This window comes from Propithecus coquereli, unplaced genomic scaffold (assembly GCF_000956105.1).
Source record: "Propithecus coquereli isolate 6110/MARCELLA unplaced genomic scaffold, Pcoq_1.0 Scaffold80, whole genome shotgun sequence".
Taxonomy (NCBI): Eukaryota; Metazoa; Chordata; class Mammalia; order Primates; family Indriidae; genus Propithecus; species Propithecus coquereli.
Genome location: NW_012154174.1, coordinates 4,618,599 through 4,635,825, shown reverse-complemented (window position 1 = coordinate 4,635,825; position 17,227 = coordinate 4,618,599). Strand labels below are relative to the sequence as shown.

At 39.5% G+C, this 17,227-nt stretch overlaps 1 protein-coding gene across 23 annotated transcripts in view; it reads right to left on the bottom strand.

Annotated features, from left to right (window-relative positions):
- The window catches only part of KCNMA1 (potassium channel, calcium activated large conductance subfamily M alpha, member 1), a 740,417-nt gene that overhangs the window by 11,043 nt on the left and 712,147 nt on the right, over positions 1 to 17,227 (bottom strand). For all 23 annotated transcript variants that reach the window (XM_012663330.1, XM_012663323.1, XM_012663335.1 and 20 more), the window contains 2 exons: positions 2,392 to 2,586; positions 428 to 546 (listed from right to left, as the gene is read on the bottom strand). In XM_012663330.1, the coding sequence (XP_012518784.1) occupies positions 428 to 546; positions 2,392 to 2,586 (314 nt within the window). The remainder of the gene's footprint in view (positions 1 to 427; positions 547 to 2,391; positions 2,587 to 17,227) is intronic.

Sequence of the window (17,227 nt, the reverse complement as noted above, 5' to 3'; positions counted from 1 at the left end):
GAATATAAAAAGTCAAAAAGTGGGTCAATTTAAAATACATAAAGTAAAAATATAGGATCCTAAGATACGGCAAAAGAACCATTTACCTTAAACACTAGCAATGTGAAGTATCTCTATATTAGGTACCAACAAAGGTTATCCCAGTAGCTGGAGTTCGGGGGAGATGCTTCTGTTTAGACTTTAGCAATTGGGTGATGGAATTATTCTACAAAATTTGAATTCTTCCCATAATGTTTTTACATCTGCTATTAGTAATTAAAGAAAAATGCTTCCCATAGCCTCCAAACTCGGTGTTAGATTTGATGCTGGCAGAGTAATCTGCATGTTGAGAGCGTGGACCCGGACCACAGGCTTTGCGGTAGGGGCAGGAGAGGGCATTGGCGTCTCTGCCGTTGGCTGGAAGAGCAGAGGACAAGCAGATACTCACCTCTTCGTGCACTGACTGGGGGTGCTGAGGTGGGCATCTCTCAGCCGGTAAATTCCAAAACAAAGCATATTATATGTTTTCAGAGCTTTGCAGAATAGATCACCATAACAACCACCATCCTGGGAGACAACAGAAGAACAGAGAGAAATATTCTTTTTATTTGACTGAATGTCGAGGACCAGGAAGAAAAGGGCCTTTTCATCAAAGCTTATTTTGATGTCTCCGGAGTTGGAGGGTCTGTCCGAAGGGAAGAAGTCAACATGGTTAGCAACTTGCACACAATATGGGTGATTTGGGGGATCAGGTAATAATGGGGTTTTCCTCTGGTATCTCTCCAGTTTTCCCCTGTAGCAATGAGAGCTCGAAGGAGATGATGCCTCTCCCTCACTTTAAGTGAGGGTGTGAAGCTTGAAAGTCTCAGATGTACATTCAGCTGAGGAGAAGAAACCGGCTCTGCAACATGGTGAGTCTGTTTAGCCCCAGCTCAGCTATAACCACTGTGATTGGATTGTGTCGCCAAAACCGTCCAAGTGATAATGAAAACCAGTGCAAGGGGAAAGACCCCACTGGGTCCTATGGTGATAGACTCTTTCAGGTAAGGACTGTGTGAAAAGCACAATTTACAGACCTCAGAGATGGCAAGGGTGGAAGAGAATGTGTTTCCCTAGGAGCTGGGGGTCTGCAGGCTGAATAACTGGGATTCACAGTTCTAATCAGTTCACACCCACCTTCCCAGGCTCTGGGGCCTGACACAGAAAGTAGAAGGCAAATGCATTCACTTGGAAACACTGGCTTCGGCAGCCAACATGAGGGGCCCTGGGCACTGCAGGATGACGTCACTGGGAATAAAATGACTAGTTTTGTCCTTCCCTACATTGAGATTTCCATAGGGGCATCATATTAGAGAACACAGGTGGGGCCAAATCTCACTGTCATTAAAGTCTTTATCCCATCCAAGCGTATCTGTAGGTAAATCATACTAGCTATGGAAGTTCCCTTTCAAAAAAGCCCAGTCTAACATAGGTCCCAGCCCGCCACCAAACTAAAACATGGTGCATGTGTGCATCAGTGTTTCAGAAAAAATGGACATGGGCCCTTTCCTTGGCTCCTTTCCTACTATTTGTTCTTTCTGGGCAACACAACTGTGCAACAGGTTTATCGGTTCCTGTGACTTGTGGCTCAGCCCCTTGAAGGCATCCATGGGGTCGGGCTGGGAACAGGGTGGAGACTGCATGCTTCTGCCAAAGTGTCCAAAGCAGGCTGGGGCGTGGAATCCAAAGGGAGGCACTGGTCCCTCTGCCACAGGGAGGGCCTGAGGGAAGGCGACCGGGTCCAGTCCCAGAAATTGCAAGATCTGGGTTTTGAATTAGAGGCGTCCACGTGAGAGTCTCTGTTTGGCCAGTGGTTATGGATACATATGACCACCCTGGTGCTTTGCAAATCACAAGTGCCTGGGCCATGTAAGGATACAAAAACTCAGAATCCTGGGGGCTGGCGATCCCCACGTGCCTGAATGCATCGTTGGGTTGAGCCATCCTGAGCGGTGCCAAGACCCTGTAGCATACTTCCCAACCTGGGCTGTACGCTGCCATCCCCAGCTGCCTCCCACCTTGCGGACAAGCACCTGAGGAGAGCAACAAGGAGTGAGTGTGCCCACGGCTTCAAATCCAGGATGCCTCGGTGCAAATTCCTGATAGGTCCCTCCTCAGTCTCCCTGGGCCTCAGGTGCCTTGGAAGGTGTGGGACTAGCACCGACATCAAAGGGTTGCCGCAAGGACTAAAACGAATTACTGGGCATAAAGCACAGTGCCTGACACATAGTGAACCATAAGTATCACCACTCGCAGTGACCCACGGTAGGAAAGAGAAAAGATGCCTAGCTTGTCACTGTGTGACATCAAGTTCTCTGGGATTAAGCTTTTCCCAAACTGTAAGCTCAGGTGATCTCTGTGCTATGAACTCACCCCTAAGTCCGCAAACGGCCCGTCCAGCAGGGCTAACTGGGCCACGCGGCAGCGGTCCCTGTTGGCCAGTGTCTGGGGGGTGCTGTAGCCCCCACGAAGCGCATTCTCCTCAGCGATCAGAGCCTCAAGCTCTGGCGTGGCTCCTCCGGTCACCAGGGTCCGTATCAGGGTGAGGATGTTGTCATTGAAGTATGTCTGGGGAGAGAGAGAGAGGGGAGGGAAAGTCCTTTAAGCAAACACCCTAAAGTCACGACAGCCGACATCCAAATTACAACTTTTCTTGGTATCTCCTGTTTAAAGTTCTGGCCTGTCTCTTCAAATAATTTTATGTGGGAAGTGAAAAGACAGCAGCCTCCAATTATTCCATTCTTTTCTCTCCTGCTTGGCTCTGCCATGAAAGCCTGACTTTTAAAAACCAATTCAGGGGGATTTTTATTAAAGGGCTCAAGTCTGAATAATTAGTGTTTACCATAATTGGTGTTAGTATGGATGCAAATACTGCCTCACTCCTCCAGGCTATGTGTCTACTACGGGACTTTGGACACGCATAATAAAATGCAGCCTGCCCCGATTGCTAACCCAAAAGGATGACCTCCGAGATCCTGTCACCCATGTGCCAGGAAGAAGCCTCCCAACAATGGAAAAACTTCTTTCTGTGTAGGACTGAGATGTCAAGAGGATCATTAATGCCACACATGCAACAATTTTTCATATGCTTTGATAACTGTCTAACCCAGAAGTCTCTATCAATTAAACATGCCGGATAAATTTATGACAAGGTGAACATCCTAGTGTGTGTTCTTTGGTTTTTGTTTTCTAAAATAACCTCAGTAGTCGGAGGCAAATATAGCTTACTAAAGAAGTTTCCCTCTAAGTGTACATTTGTCACACATCTGAAATATAACAGGTGTGTCAGGAACAAAACAATGAGAGTTGAAAAAAAATTAATAAGATGTCAAATAAAAGAGCTTGAAAAGGCATTTGTCACCGAGTCTAATTTGAGAAAATCTCAGTTAAGGGTATGCATTCCATTTTTCTATGCAAGAAGAAATCAAGCAGGCTAAATCAAATCAAATCAAATTGTACCTGTGGCTTTTGAGGATGTATGTACCTTTGGAAAGAGGTTAGAAAAGATGCATTTTTACTTCAGCAGCTTCTTAGAGAGTTTACCTGGCAAAGCATAGGTAAGGAAGTTTCGAGTGGGGCTAAGGGTCTAATGCCGACTTTGCCTCTCAGAAGCTGTGTAACCTTGGAAAGTTATTTAACCATTTTGTGCTTCAGTCTCATGATCTATAAAAGGTAATAACAGAGTGGCTATGGGGACTTTATAACTTAACATACAACAAGCACTTAGAAAAATCCTTGGTACACAGGACGCACCGATAAATACTTTTGCCCTGATATCAGAGACATGGGCCTTTGCTGATGAGAGGAGTAGTCAACCCCATTCCCAACCTTCCCTTGATTATTTTATCTTTCCTGGTTTGCTTTTCTTGGGAGGCAGGTGGGGGAAGGCATTTCAAAAGCATTTCATTTCACTCCTGCGTCTGTACTCCTCAGTCTGCCTTCGTTCTAGGACTCCATTCAGACTCAGCAAAGGCACAGGCAAGGTCACTAGGGTGGGCATCCTGGGATGTGAACCAGCAGCAGGTGGCTGCCAGGAGTGTGCTCTAGTGGAGGGCGGTCCAGGGCACATATGCAAACACTTCCCAAAGTTTGCAGAGGTAAATCCTCTTCCCTACAATGAGATAACCCATCATGAGCAGGAGACCACTCCTCAACCCTGCACACCACAACAAGTAAGTGAGAGCTGGGCACAAGCTTTGACAAGGGTCACAATTATCATTCTAGATCCAGATCGAGGGGAGAATTCTAATAGCAAGGAAACGTGCATGGCTGAACACTCAAGACCTTATATACTGAAAAACTGACCTGCCCTTGCTCAAATATAAAGAGTGAACAAACAGCCAATATAAATATTTTTGACAAGGGAATTGTAGTGTTCAAGATATAAAGGAAAAGCATCCTTCTGCCTGGTTAAATAGTTACTGGAAGAAATAAAAGAAAAATTTATGAAGTGTTTTCTTTGAAATAAAATAAATATTTTAAAAATATAGATAATCTATAAAAAGAAGTAAAAGATAAAATAATGCAAAATTGACCTTGTATACTTATCCAAGTCTTTTGTAATGTAAGATATTGAAATTAAAATGGATACAAGAAATAGTTAAAAGAATCCAATACCCTTTCCTGATAAACACACTCAACAAACTGGGATTAGAAAGGAACTTCCTCAACCTGATAAAGGGCATCTATTAAAAACCCAAAGCAAACACCATACTTACTGGTGAAAGACTGGATGCTTTCCCTTTTAATATCAGGAACAAGACCATGAAATCTGTTCTCACAATTTCTATTCAATATTGTACTGAAGATTCCAGCCAGGGCTAGAATATTGTTAAAATGTCCATATTACCTAAAGTGATCTACAGAATTAATGCAATCCCTATCAAAATCGCATTATCATTCTTCACAGATCTGGAAAAAATAATTCTACGCTTTGTATGGAACCAGAAAAGACCTCGTATAGCCAAAGGAATCTTAAGTAAAAAGAACAAACTAGGAGGTATCAGTTTACCAGACTTTAAGCTGTACTACCAGGCTATAGTAACTAAAACATCTTGGTACTGGCACAAGAACAGAGACATTGACCTCTGGAACAGGACTGAGAATCCAGAGATGAAACCATCTGCATATGGTAATCTAATCTTTGACAAAGCTGACAAAAACATACACTGGGGAAAAGAATCTCTTTTCAATAAATGGTGCTGGAAAACCGGATAGCTACATGCAGAAGATTGAAACTAGACCCCCACCTCTCACCTCTCACAAAAATCAATTCAAGATGGATAACAGACTTAAACCTAAGGCATGAAACCTTAAGAATTCTAAATGAAGATGTTGGGAAGACCCTTTCAGACATCGGCCCAGGCAAGAATTCTTGAAGAAGAACCCCAAAGCAATCGCCGCAGCAACAAAAATAAATAAGTCGGATCTAATCAAATGAAAAAGCTTCTGCACTGCCAAGGAAACTATCATTAGAGCGAATAGACAGCCCACAGAATGGGAGAAAATATTTTCTCTCTACACATCTGATAAAGGGCTGATAACAAGAATCTATCTAGAACTCAAAAAAATCAACAAGATAAAATCAAACAACCCCATCAACAAATAGGCAAAGGAAATGAACAGAAACTTTTCAAAAGAAGACAGAATAATGGCTAGCAAACATATAAAAAAATGCTCAACATCTCTAATCATTAGAGAAATGCAAATCAAAACCACAATGAGGTATCACCTAACCCCAGTGAGATCGGCCTCTATCAAAAAATCACAAAACAACAAATGCTGGCGAGGATGTGGAGAGACAGGAACACTCTTACACTGCTGGTGGGACTGCAAATTAGTGCAACTGCTGTGGAAAAGAATTTGGAGACACCTCAGAGAGCTAAAAATAGAAATACCATTCGATATAGCAATAGCACTATTAGGCATCTACCCAAAAGAGCACAAGACATTCTACGATAAAGACATCTGCACCCGAATGTTTATGGCAGCACAATTCACTATTGCAAGGATGTGGAAACAACCCAAGTGCCCGTCAATCCATGAGTGGATTATTAAAATTTGGTATATGTTTACAATGGAATATTACTCAATCATAAGAAACGACAGTGATCTGGCACCTCTTATACTTTCCTGGATTAAACTTAGGCCCATTATCCAAAATGAGGCACCATAAGAGCAGAAGAATGGGATCCATTTGTACTCTCCATCAAATTGGTACTAACTGATCAACACTAGGTTGATCACATGACAGAAATACTCTCTACGGATTAGGGGGATGGGGGGCAAATCTACAACTAAAGGACACGGGAGCACTAAAGGGAGGGAAGGGCATGCCTTTAACCTGCATTTGGGTGAGACAAAGACATAAAGTGTAACTATAATGTTTGTACCCTCACAATACCCTGGAATAAAAAAAAAAAATAAAAATAAAAAAATAACTTAACATTGTCAAAAATCTAATTTTGTAAATATTCTTCATTTATTAGAATTTTCAGTAAATAAAATACTGATGTATTTAATTTAAAAAAAAAAGGCATTCATATTGGAAAGGAAGAAGTAAAACTATCTCCATTCACACAGATGGCATGATCTTATATATAGACAACCATAAGGAATCCACTAAAAAATTATTGTAGGTAGTAAATGAATTGAGCAAGATTGCAAGATACAAAACCAATATACAAAAGTCAATTGTATTTCTATACATTTGCAATGAAAAATGTGAGAATGAAATTAAGAAAAAAATTCCACTTACAATGGCATCAAAAAAATAAAATACTTAGGAATAAATTTATCCAAAGAGGTATAAGACTGGTATACTGAAAACTACAAAATATTACTAAATTTTTTTTAAAAAACCTAAATAAATAAACAGACATCCCATGTTCATGGATTGGAAGACTTAATATTAAGATGGAATACTACCCCAAACAATGTCCAGGTTTAATGTCAGCTCTACCCAAATCCCAAAGACCAGATTTTTTGCAGAAACAGAAAAACTGATTCTAAAATTCATATGAAATTGCAAGACATGAAATAGCCAAAGCTATCTTATAAAAGAAAAACAAAGTTGGAGTACTCACACTTCCTGATTTTAAAATATACTACAAGACTATAGTAATCAATATAGCATGCTACTGGCATAAAATGGACTTATAGACCAATGGAATAGAATTGAGAATCCAGAAATAAAATCATACAGCTATGGTAAATCGATTTTCAATGAGGGTACCAAAACCATTCAGTGGAGAAAGAATACATTCTCTTAAACAAATAGTATTGTAACTAGGTATCCACATGCAGAAGAATAAAGTTGGACCTATGCCTCACACCATATGCAAAAACTAACTCAAAATGGATCCAAGACTTAAATGCAAAAGCTAAAACTATAAAATGCTTAGGAGAAAATATAGGGGTAAATTTTCATGACTTTTGATTTGACAACAGTTTCTTAAATATGATACTAAAAGCCTAAGCTACAAAAGAAAAAAATAGATGAATTGGACTTCATAAAAAATAAAAAAATTTGTGCATTGAAGGATACTATCAAGAAAGTGAAAAGGCAACCTACAGAATGAGAAAAATGTTTTGCAAATTATATATTTAACAAAGATCTAGTATTCAGTATTAAAAAACCTTTTACAACTCAACAACAAAAAAACAACCCAATATTTAAAATGGGCAAAAGACTTAAACATTTCTCCAAAAAAGATATAAAAACGGTTAAGAAACTTAGGAAAAGAGGTTCAACGGCAATAGCCATCAGGGAAATGCAAATCAAAACCAAAACAAGACATAATTTTATACCTACTAGGATGGCTGTAATCAAAAAGACAGATGGAAATTGTGAGAATGTGGAGCAATTGGAACTCTCATACACTGCTGGCAGGAGTGTAAAATGGTGCAGCTATTTTGGAAAACAGCCTGGCAGTTCCTCATAAGTTTACATATCGAGTTACCATATGACCCACCAATTCTACTCTTATGTATATAACCAAGAAAAATGAAAATATATGTCCACATGAAAACTTGCACACAGATGCTTACAGAAGCATTCTTCATAATACCAAAATGTGAAAATAACCCAAATGTCCACCACCTAATGAATGCATAAACAAAATGTATTATACCCATGAAATGCATATTATTTGACCACAAAAAGGAATGAAGTTCTAATACATACTACAACATGAATGAACTTCGAAAACATACTGAGATTTCATTTATATGAAATGTCCAGAAGAGGTAAATCTACAGAGATAAGTAGTAAATTAGGGGTTGCTTAGACCTGGGGGTGTGATGGGTAGAGTTTTAGGGGAAAGGAAGATAGCTAAAAAGTTTATTTTTGATAAAATGAAAATATTCTAAAATCGACTGTGGAGATGGCTGTACCTGTCTGTGAATATACTAACGACCATTGAATTGTACACTTTAAATGGGCGAGTTGCATGGCATGTTAGTCATATCTCATTAAAGACCTTTAAAATAAAGAAATAGTTAAAAGTAACTAAATTTTTAATAGCCAACTTTTTTATTTAAGAATCTGTAAGTGGTAGAACTGAAAATCACACACACAAACACACACACACACACACACACACACCATGAGTGATCTAGAAGTAAAACTAGGAAGTTCTAAACTATATAGAGAAAAGTATAGAAATTTTCTTTTTTTTTCTAAATGAGAATGCTGGGTGATATTGAGAAAAAGGCAACAGAGGACAAAGTGATAAACAGTAAGTGTTCATAAGTTAAAGTTGTAAACAAAATTCAAGGTACAAACAAACTAACAAAAACAACCTGTCCCTAGCCAGAAAACCATCCTAGGACGCAGACCGAAAGGGCTCACCAAGTGAATGTAGCCAACACCTAGACCTGTATTAGGTGAATATTTGAATTTAAAATATTAAATGGAGAAGAAAAATGACCTGAAACAATGCTGTAAGAAAAAAAGTACAAAATCAGGCTAGCCTGAAGCTTCTCTAGAAAATGTAAGAGGAACATCAATTGAGTTCTGAAAGGACACATTTGTTCCAAGAAGTCTATATGCAGCTAAACTGCCAACCATTTGTAAAGGCAATTGAAATATTTTTGAATCTTTGAGTTCTTATCTATTTATTGATTTAATTTGTTTAAAAAATACTTGGAAACAAAAATCAGCTTCCTTAAAGACTTGTAATAACTAAAGTATGAACAAATTTGGTTTAAAAATATTGGTAAAATATATTAAAATCAGTATCAAATCCCGGTATCTTCACAAGAGACAAACAGAAAAAAAAGCATAGCAAAATATATTTTAAGGGAGAATTTTAAAATATAACATTAGGTAAGTTAACTTTATATTGATAACAATTAAAATTTATAATAGAGCTATAACTTACGGACAAATATTATAACTGAAATATAGAAAGCAAAGCTAATTAGCAATTATAGTAAAATAAGTCTGGACCGAAAGCAATATGTGAAACACCCCCACTATCATTGTATTTTTAGCTTTTGCAGGTCAAATAGACCACAAAAGAAAAAAGGATTTAATAAGGTTGGTTTAGTAGATTTTTGCTAAACTTTGTAACAATAATTACAAGAAAATGATCAATAGCCAAAAGCATCAAATCTGAATACACATAACAAAGTATAAGCTGTACAACCTACATTTAAAAAATTAAATATGATATAGCAGACGCAAAAATAAATATCTCAAAATTTCAAAGTTTTTCTTAAAAATATCCTAAATAACTACTAGGTCAAGATGGAAATCAAATTTAGACTACAGAATATTTAAAAATTGAGAATGACATATAAATATGTCATGGTTTGAGATCAAACCTATAGGGACAAATTCAGGGCCTTAAATGCTGTTACTATTAAATACAAAAGAATTACAATAAATAAAACCAAGCATTAAAAAAATTGTCTTTTATTGTTCTTCTTTCTAAGAAAACCGGAAGGATGAAGTAATACAGCATCAATTAATGAAATAGCAAAAGTATATTTGGTGAATTGATAAATTTAATAAATAATCCCTTGAAAAAATAAAATAGACCTATGAAAAATGTAACTGAAAAAAAAAAACAAAATTAGAAGTAAGGAGAATATAGTGTCAGAAATGTAAGAGGATTAACACTACTCTTTTGGAAGCTCTGTTTAGTACCATAGCCTCTGGACATGAATAAGAAGAATAGCTACTGTTTTTAAGCAGAAAGCAAAGCAATAATCATCTACAAAGAAAAAGAAAAGATTATTAGGAAAAAAAAGTAAAATTTCATGCTCTATCAAATAAATTGGACATTTAATGTCATTTTTTTTCCTTTTTTTCCCTTAAAAATTTTCCTAAATTTTTAAGTTTGATATGCACTTAATTATAGGAGTGAACTGGATTTTTTAAAACATAATACAATTAGGCTACATTTCCTCTGGAAAGAGTTTTACAAAATTGTCCTCCAAGGTATTATAGTAAATTTTAAAGACTTCCTAACCAAACATTGTAGACAATATTAAAAATTAGAAGATCAGTCAACCAGAATGGACTTACGAGAACTATAGTCTAGTGGTTTTAAGACTACCATTAGTATTAAGATACAAGGGTTGGCAGATCTGGCCATGTCACCCATTTCTTGAAAATAAAGTTTTGTTGGGACCCACACATGCCTCTTTCTTTACGTATTGTCTGTGTCTGATTTGGAGCTACAACAGCAGAGTTGAGTAGTTGCGACCGAGGCTGCATGGCTCTCAAAAGCCTAAAATATGTCCCATCTGGCCCTTTACACAAAAAGTTTGCTGATTCATTCCTTAATCTGATAAGGAAAGCATCACACACGATGGGGAAGGGAGGTTTATTCAATAAATGATTTTGGGGAAACTGGCCATCTGGAAAAGGTTTTCAACAGTATGCTAATGATTGAATAATAATGCATTTACATTGTAAGACATTAATATTACACTTTCAGAGAATATTTAATGACATGGTAATAATTATATAATATTAAAATGTTTTTTAAAAAGTAGAATCCCAAAAACACCATGATTCAAAATTCATGTTAAAAATGCATACCTGAACTGACAGATATATTTATATTTATGTAAAAATAACTTTAAGTAGTAAACAAAAATTTTACTTAGTCATTAACTGGGTCATAGAATGTTGATGGATCTTTTTCCTGTAATTTTCTTTATTTATATATTTTCTACTGTGAAAACATACTTATTTTAAATTTCTAAAAAAAGACAATGAACTTTATAAAATATTAATAGTTAAAAGCAAAAAATGTAGCTATAAACAGTCTCACAAAAATATATACATTTACATGGCTATACACAAATTAAAAATTGATATACTTCAAAACTATCATAAGCATAATTAAAGGACCTGCTAGGGAAAATGACAATTAGTGCCCGCCAGAGTGCGTGAGATGGCATTTATGCAGTAGTGATGAGGACGTGGATTGGTACAATTGTTTCTTGGTGATAAATTGGCAATATTTTTCATATTTGTTAAAAACCCAGTAAGTTTACCTCAAGGTAATGAGTTGCTACTGTTTCAAGGATTTAAGTACAATAGTTTAGCACATGATTAGTTATTTTTATAACAAAAATTTTGACAAGTTACATGCCCAAGAATAGAGTGACAGTTAAATAGATTCTGGTACATGATAGGATGGAGTCTTATAAAGTCCTATAAAGGCTTTGCAAATCATGACATCTAAGAATGTGACATGATAAAATACTCTGTGGATAAAATATTAATTTGAAAGAAATGACCAAGATATAAAACTGGATGATTCCATAGTTACCCATCCATTTGGAAGGAAATACACCAAAATATTAACCATGCTTATCCTTGGTGTTGGGAATATGGGTCATTTAAATTTCCCTCTTTATAAGTTTTCTTTTTATGTTTATATAGTCTTTATAAGTTTCTTCTTTATATGTCTTTTTTACATGTTTCTGTGCATTTCAAATTTTCCTCAAGGAGTATGAATAACTTTTCTAATGAAAACACCGTCAATGCTTTCTTTTTTTTTTTTGAGACAGAGTCTCACTCTTTTGCCCGGGCTAGAGTGAGTGCCGTGGCGTCAGCTAGCTCACAGCAACCTCAAACTCCTGGGCTCAAGCGATCCTCCTGCCTCAGCCTCCCGAGTAGCTGGGACTACAGGCATGCGCCACCATGCCCAGCTAGTTTTTTTTTCTATATACATTTTTAGTTGTCCAATTAATTTTTTTCTATTTTTAGGAGAGACGGGGTCTCGCTCTTGCTCAGGCTGGTTTCGAACTCCTGAGCTCAAACGATCCGCCCGCCTCGGCCTCCCAGAGAGCTAGGATTACAGGCGTGAGCCACTGCGCCCGGCCCGTCAATGCTTTTTAAATAAAGAACAACACAAGTTCTCCAATGCAATAAGTCTAGAAGGTCAACCTGGGAGATTATGGTGTTATCAAATCTTTAGGATTTGACCTTAACATGTTTCCACTTCTGTGTTGACATCAGTTATACTGAAACAGCATAATCTTTTTGATCAATCAGTCACTGACATTTATTGAGCGCCTACTAATCCCAGGCCTTGGTTTGGAGTGAAATTGTGTGCAGCTCAAAGGGTGCATCACTTTCAAAATTGCCCATCAACAGGTACAATTTCAAAGTCAGTCACAGGGTCTCAAAGGCGCCTGAACAACTCCGGGACTGCTCACATCTCTGAACACAGTCCTCTGCCCTCTGGGCTGGCACTGCCTCCCGGATGGCTCTCCTTGCTTTCTCCACTCAGGCAGCAAGGAGCAGAGCCATAGGTGGCCGAATCTGCGATGACTGAGAATGATGGTGTCTTTTCACCAGCAGTGCTCTTGCTTCTGTTTTGATGCCCAATATTCAGATGCAGGAAAGTACTTTGAGCATCACATACTGGTGTGCTCTGAGCACATATCAAGGTCTCTTTCTGATATGAATAATCTGGTGGAAAGAAAATTCCTTCCTTGGAAAAGGGTGCCATGCCTGCCATATTGGAGGGCACAAATTTCTTTATGTGGTGGGGGAGGGTGCTTCAGAGAGCATTCAGTAGCCTGCTGTCAAGCACACTCCAGGGCTTTCTGCATAGGAGGTGGCTGTTTCAGCATCATGGGGCAAACCAGATGCCAAGCATTGAAGACTATTCCTGTGGAGGATGTACCAGCTAGAAGAAACCTCTTTACAGCTCATCTGACCCAGGAGGTGCAATTGTTTTTTCTGGGTTAACAGAAATGCTGGAATTGAAGAAATACAAAATTCCAAAGGGAGGACTGTACTGTGCAGATGTGATCCTTTGCCTCCTTAGCGTTGGTACTGCCCGTCTTTCCATGCCTCACCATGGCCCTGTTCACGGCACCTGTGCTATTATAGAAGACTTCTGAGGGGCTCTTGCATAGAACCTCCAGCCCTGGCAGAATTAGTCTCCAGAGATGCTTTGGGCAGAGGCCTCCCTGATGGCTGTTTCTGTGGCACATGGGCACAGGGGAGCATAAGAAAACTGAGTTAGGATCCTGTTCAGTGCCCGGAGTCAGGAGGCCTATGTAGTCTAAGGAATAGGGGAGCCCCTCTTCACACTGCCAAGGTCAGGGTTCCGCAACTGGCCAGGGATGCCTTTCTTCTGAGTAGGGCACCACGGTCCCTGGTTACAAGTACAGACTTCCGCACCCAGCTAGCACGGCTTTCAATCCCTGCTTTGCCATTCAGTAGCCATGATGGTGGGAAAGTCGCCTAACTTATCTATGCCTTGGGTTCCTCACCCATATAACAGGAATTAAAAAATAAAAAACAACTTACAGATTAGTGTTTAGTGAGAGCATTTGTGGAACTTCTGATAGACAATGAGTACTCAATAAATGGTAATTTATGAAAAGAACGATCGACTTAGTAGCAATGTAACCAATTTAGAAAATGCCCTCTCCCTGTGACTCTGTGTTCTCATCCCAGACCACGCGTGTGGCCCCTTGGCCTCTAAAGTTTGGTGATTCCTCAGGTCCCGTAAAGAGACCCTGAGGAGACCGTGAAATGCTGGGGAAGGGACTGGGGAATTGCAACGCGGAAATCTGAGCCCGCAGCGCCATCTAGCCCGCTCTGCCCGTGCTCGTCTGCGTGTGCGTCTCCAACACGCCTGAGCATCTTCCCCTTTTTTATTTTTTTAAAGTATAATTACCGGAGCTTATGTTTCACAGTTAATGCTGTCAAGCCTTTTAAACTAATTGGTCTTTTATAGAAAATTTAACTGAAAATTAACACATCTTTTAATAACATTGCCTTAACTTTAATGGCTCTCTGCCTTTCGTTTATAATTGCTCTGAAATTGTCCTTTTCCATGTCATAGCTGCCATTTTTTATATTTGCTAGTTTTCGTGGTGTAGATTTTTATTTTTAGTATTTCTCTTTCATGAGGGATGAGAATGATTGGATTTTTTTTTTTTCGTATCCCAGGCCCGTCTGGCTTGCTGTGACGGCCGTGGCGTGTTCTGAGGCCAGCAGGACAAACCACCATTTGCCTCTCTAACACCACTGCTAGCTTCTCTGCCTCGGGACAGCCCACGGACCACCCGTCTCCTTGTGAGCTGTGGAAACGGAGGCTCTTGAGTGGAAGGTATGGAAGAGGGTAGTGGGTGTTAACTTGTTTATGTAACTGAAATCACACAGCACCAGTTTAGCTTGGGCTGATAGACAGCTGGGTCCTCTCCATACATCAGTTCAGGAGTTTGGTCCTTAATAAAAGTACAGTGAAGACAGTAAATCATGTGTACCCATTTTCCAGATGGTCACATCCTCCAGTCTTACTAACGTAAGTTCATTTCTGGCAAAGAAGGTGCAGCTCTCTGATATGAGAGATGAGAACACAGAAACATTTCTTCAGGATGTCCCTGACTCATCTACACTGCTTAGCTCCCAAATCTTATTGCTCTAAGAACTGTGTGTGAGAGAGAACACATACACACACATATATTTACATACATATATAAAATGAATCGACTTCTTTGTAGTTACATGTGATCTTAAGACAAATGTGTCTGGCTGGGTGCGGGGGTCCACGCCTGTAATCCTAACACTCTGGGAGAACGAGGTAGGAGGATCATTTGAACTCAGGAGTCTGAAACCAGCCTGAGCAAAAATTAGCCGGGCGTCATGGCATGCACCTGTAGTTCCAGCCACTTGGGAGACTGGGGCAGGAGGATCGCTTGAGCCCAGGAGTTGGAGGTTGCCGTGAGCTATGATGATGCCACTGCAGTCTACCCCAGGGTGACAGAGTGAGACTCTGTCTCAAAAAAAAAAAAAAAGTATCTGCTCTGTGAAAGATTTCATATTCCTTTGCCCTTACCTGATTACCCTAAAGGATTGCTAATATCATTCCCATTTAACAGTTGGACCCAACTGAGCCCCAGAGAGTAGAAAAGACACGTGAGGGCTGCTGGTGAGCCAGGATCAGAAGCTACAAGTCCAAGTTCACGGTCCAGCCTCCCTCCTCCCAGTCATTGCCTTTGTTATGAACATGCTATTCACTGGCCATGCAAACCCTGCCCTGGGCATTGTGCTGCAGTGGACAAAGCAAAGACACAGCTGGTATAATTTGCTCCCGTTGGAATTTCTCTCTGGCTCAGGGGGATCATGGGGGTCTCTCCACAGGATGGTGTTCCCTGTTATGCCTCCAATATGTCTTAGACATACTGTGCGCTAGCAAAGGGGGCCTCTCCTTTTCTCTGCTCTTTCTCTTAACACTCTTATGGTATGTTCTTTCTTTATTTTTCCTGATTAGGTAGACCTTGCAGATCTGGAAATTCATGAAATCTTATTTTCTAAAAAAAACAAAAGACAACACCGCCAACCTGTGCACATTGGAACACATTAGCTCTTACAGTAGGATGCTCTTTTTTTCTCCCTAGAAGTGGGTAGCTTCTCACTGCTCCTTCCATAATGGTAATTTTTAGGAAAAGTCAAAGGCTCCAGGTAAATGGCCATCACATACACAACCTCCTCCTAATGCAGAGGACAAGTGAATGACTAGGGGGCTGAGGATGCTGTCTGACCACAGACATTATAATGCAGGCACATCAAATCAGAGGCAGGAGGCTGGTAAGGCCGGGTCAATGGAATGGACCGGACAGGGAAGGGACATGAATGAGGCAGGCCTGGTGGGATGTAATAGGGAGTAGTGTGGACTGTGGCTAAAAGGAACAGCTGCTCAGTTTTAGCTAATTATTGCTTTGTGGGAATCTGGGAATCTGCCTTCTGACTCCAATCAAAAGAAAATGGAAAACTATATTTTATATAAAATTTTATAATTTTAAAATATTGGCAACAAATTCAATTTAAAAATAAAAACTTTAAGAAATGCAGAAGTTGTCTGTAAGCTGGATGCAGTCTGCAAACTGCCATTTTAAGACTTCTATTATAAGTTGTTTATAAGACACAAGATATCAAGCCAGGTATTCATGCCAACATATTATGCTATTTCTTTTCCTTTCTTCTTCTAAAATAAGTGCATTACGATGGGGTGTTGGACAGAGAAATAATCAGGCGTTGCACTTCAGGAATCAACTCAGCGATGGATTTGCCCTCCAAGCCAGCATGCATGGGAAACAGTGGCATTATGAGGGCACTGGTGGTCTCCAAACAAGGGGCATCTTCTAACAGCATGTGCAGCCCCCAGACTTAGAACTTGACTGGACGTGGCCCTTGCACTCAGGATACTGACAGGGTGGCCGACAGCCTTCCCTCTCTGATTGCTCCTTGTACCTCCCTCTCTACTGTCCACTACAGTCCAACCCCAGTGGCCTTCAACTGCTCCCTCAGACAAACCAAACCCAGATCTTGCCACTTTTTAGCTTTTGTCTACAAAGCCAGCCACCCTCCCGCCAGGTGCTCTCTCCTTCTGGTTTTTCAGTGTCACCTTCAATATTACCTCCTGAGACAGTTTTATTCTGACCACTGAGGCTAAAAGAGGTCTCCAACACCAAAACTATTTCACGTTCTTTAAATCAATTTTCCCTATGTGATACTATTCATTTATTCACTTACATGGCTACTGTCTCTGAGCCTACTACAACAGAAGTTTAAACAACACAAGAGCAGCCTCTTCCTCTTTCTTCTTCACTGTTGAGTCCCCAGCATGGGGAATGATGCCTGGCATTTAGTTAGTGCCCAATAAATGTACTGATTATAAGCCGCAATAACAATAAATACATACAGAGCTTGCATGTGCTA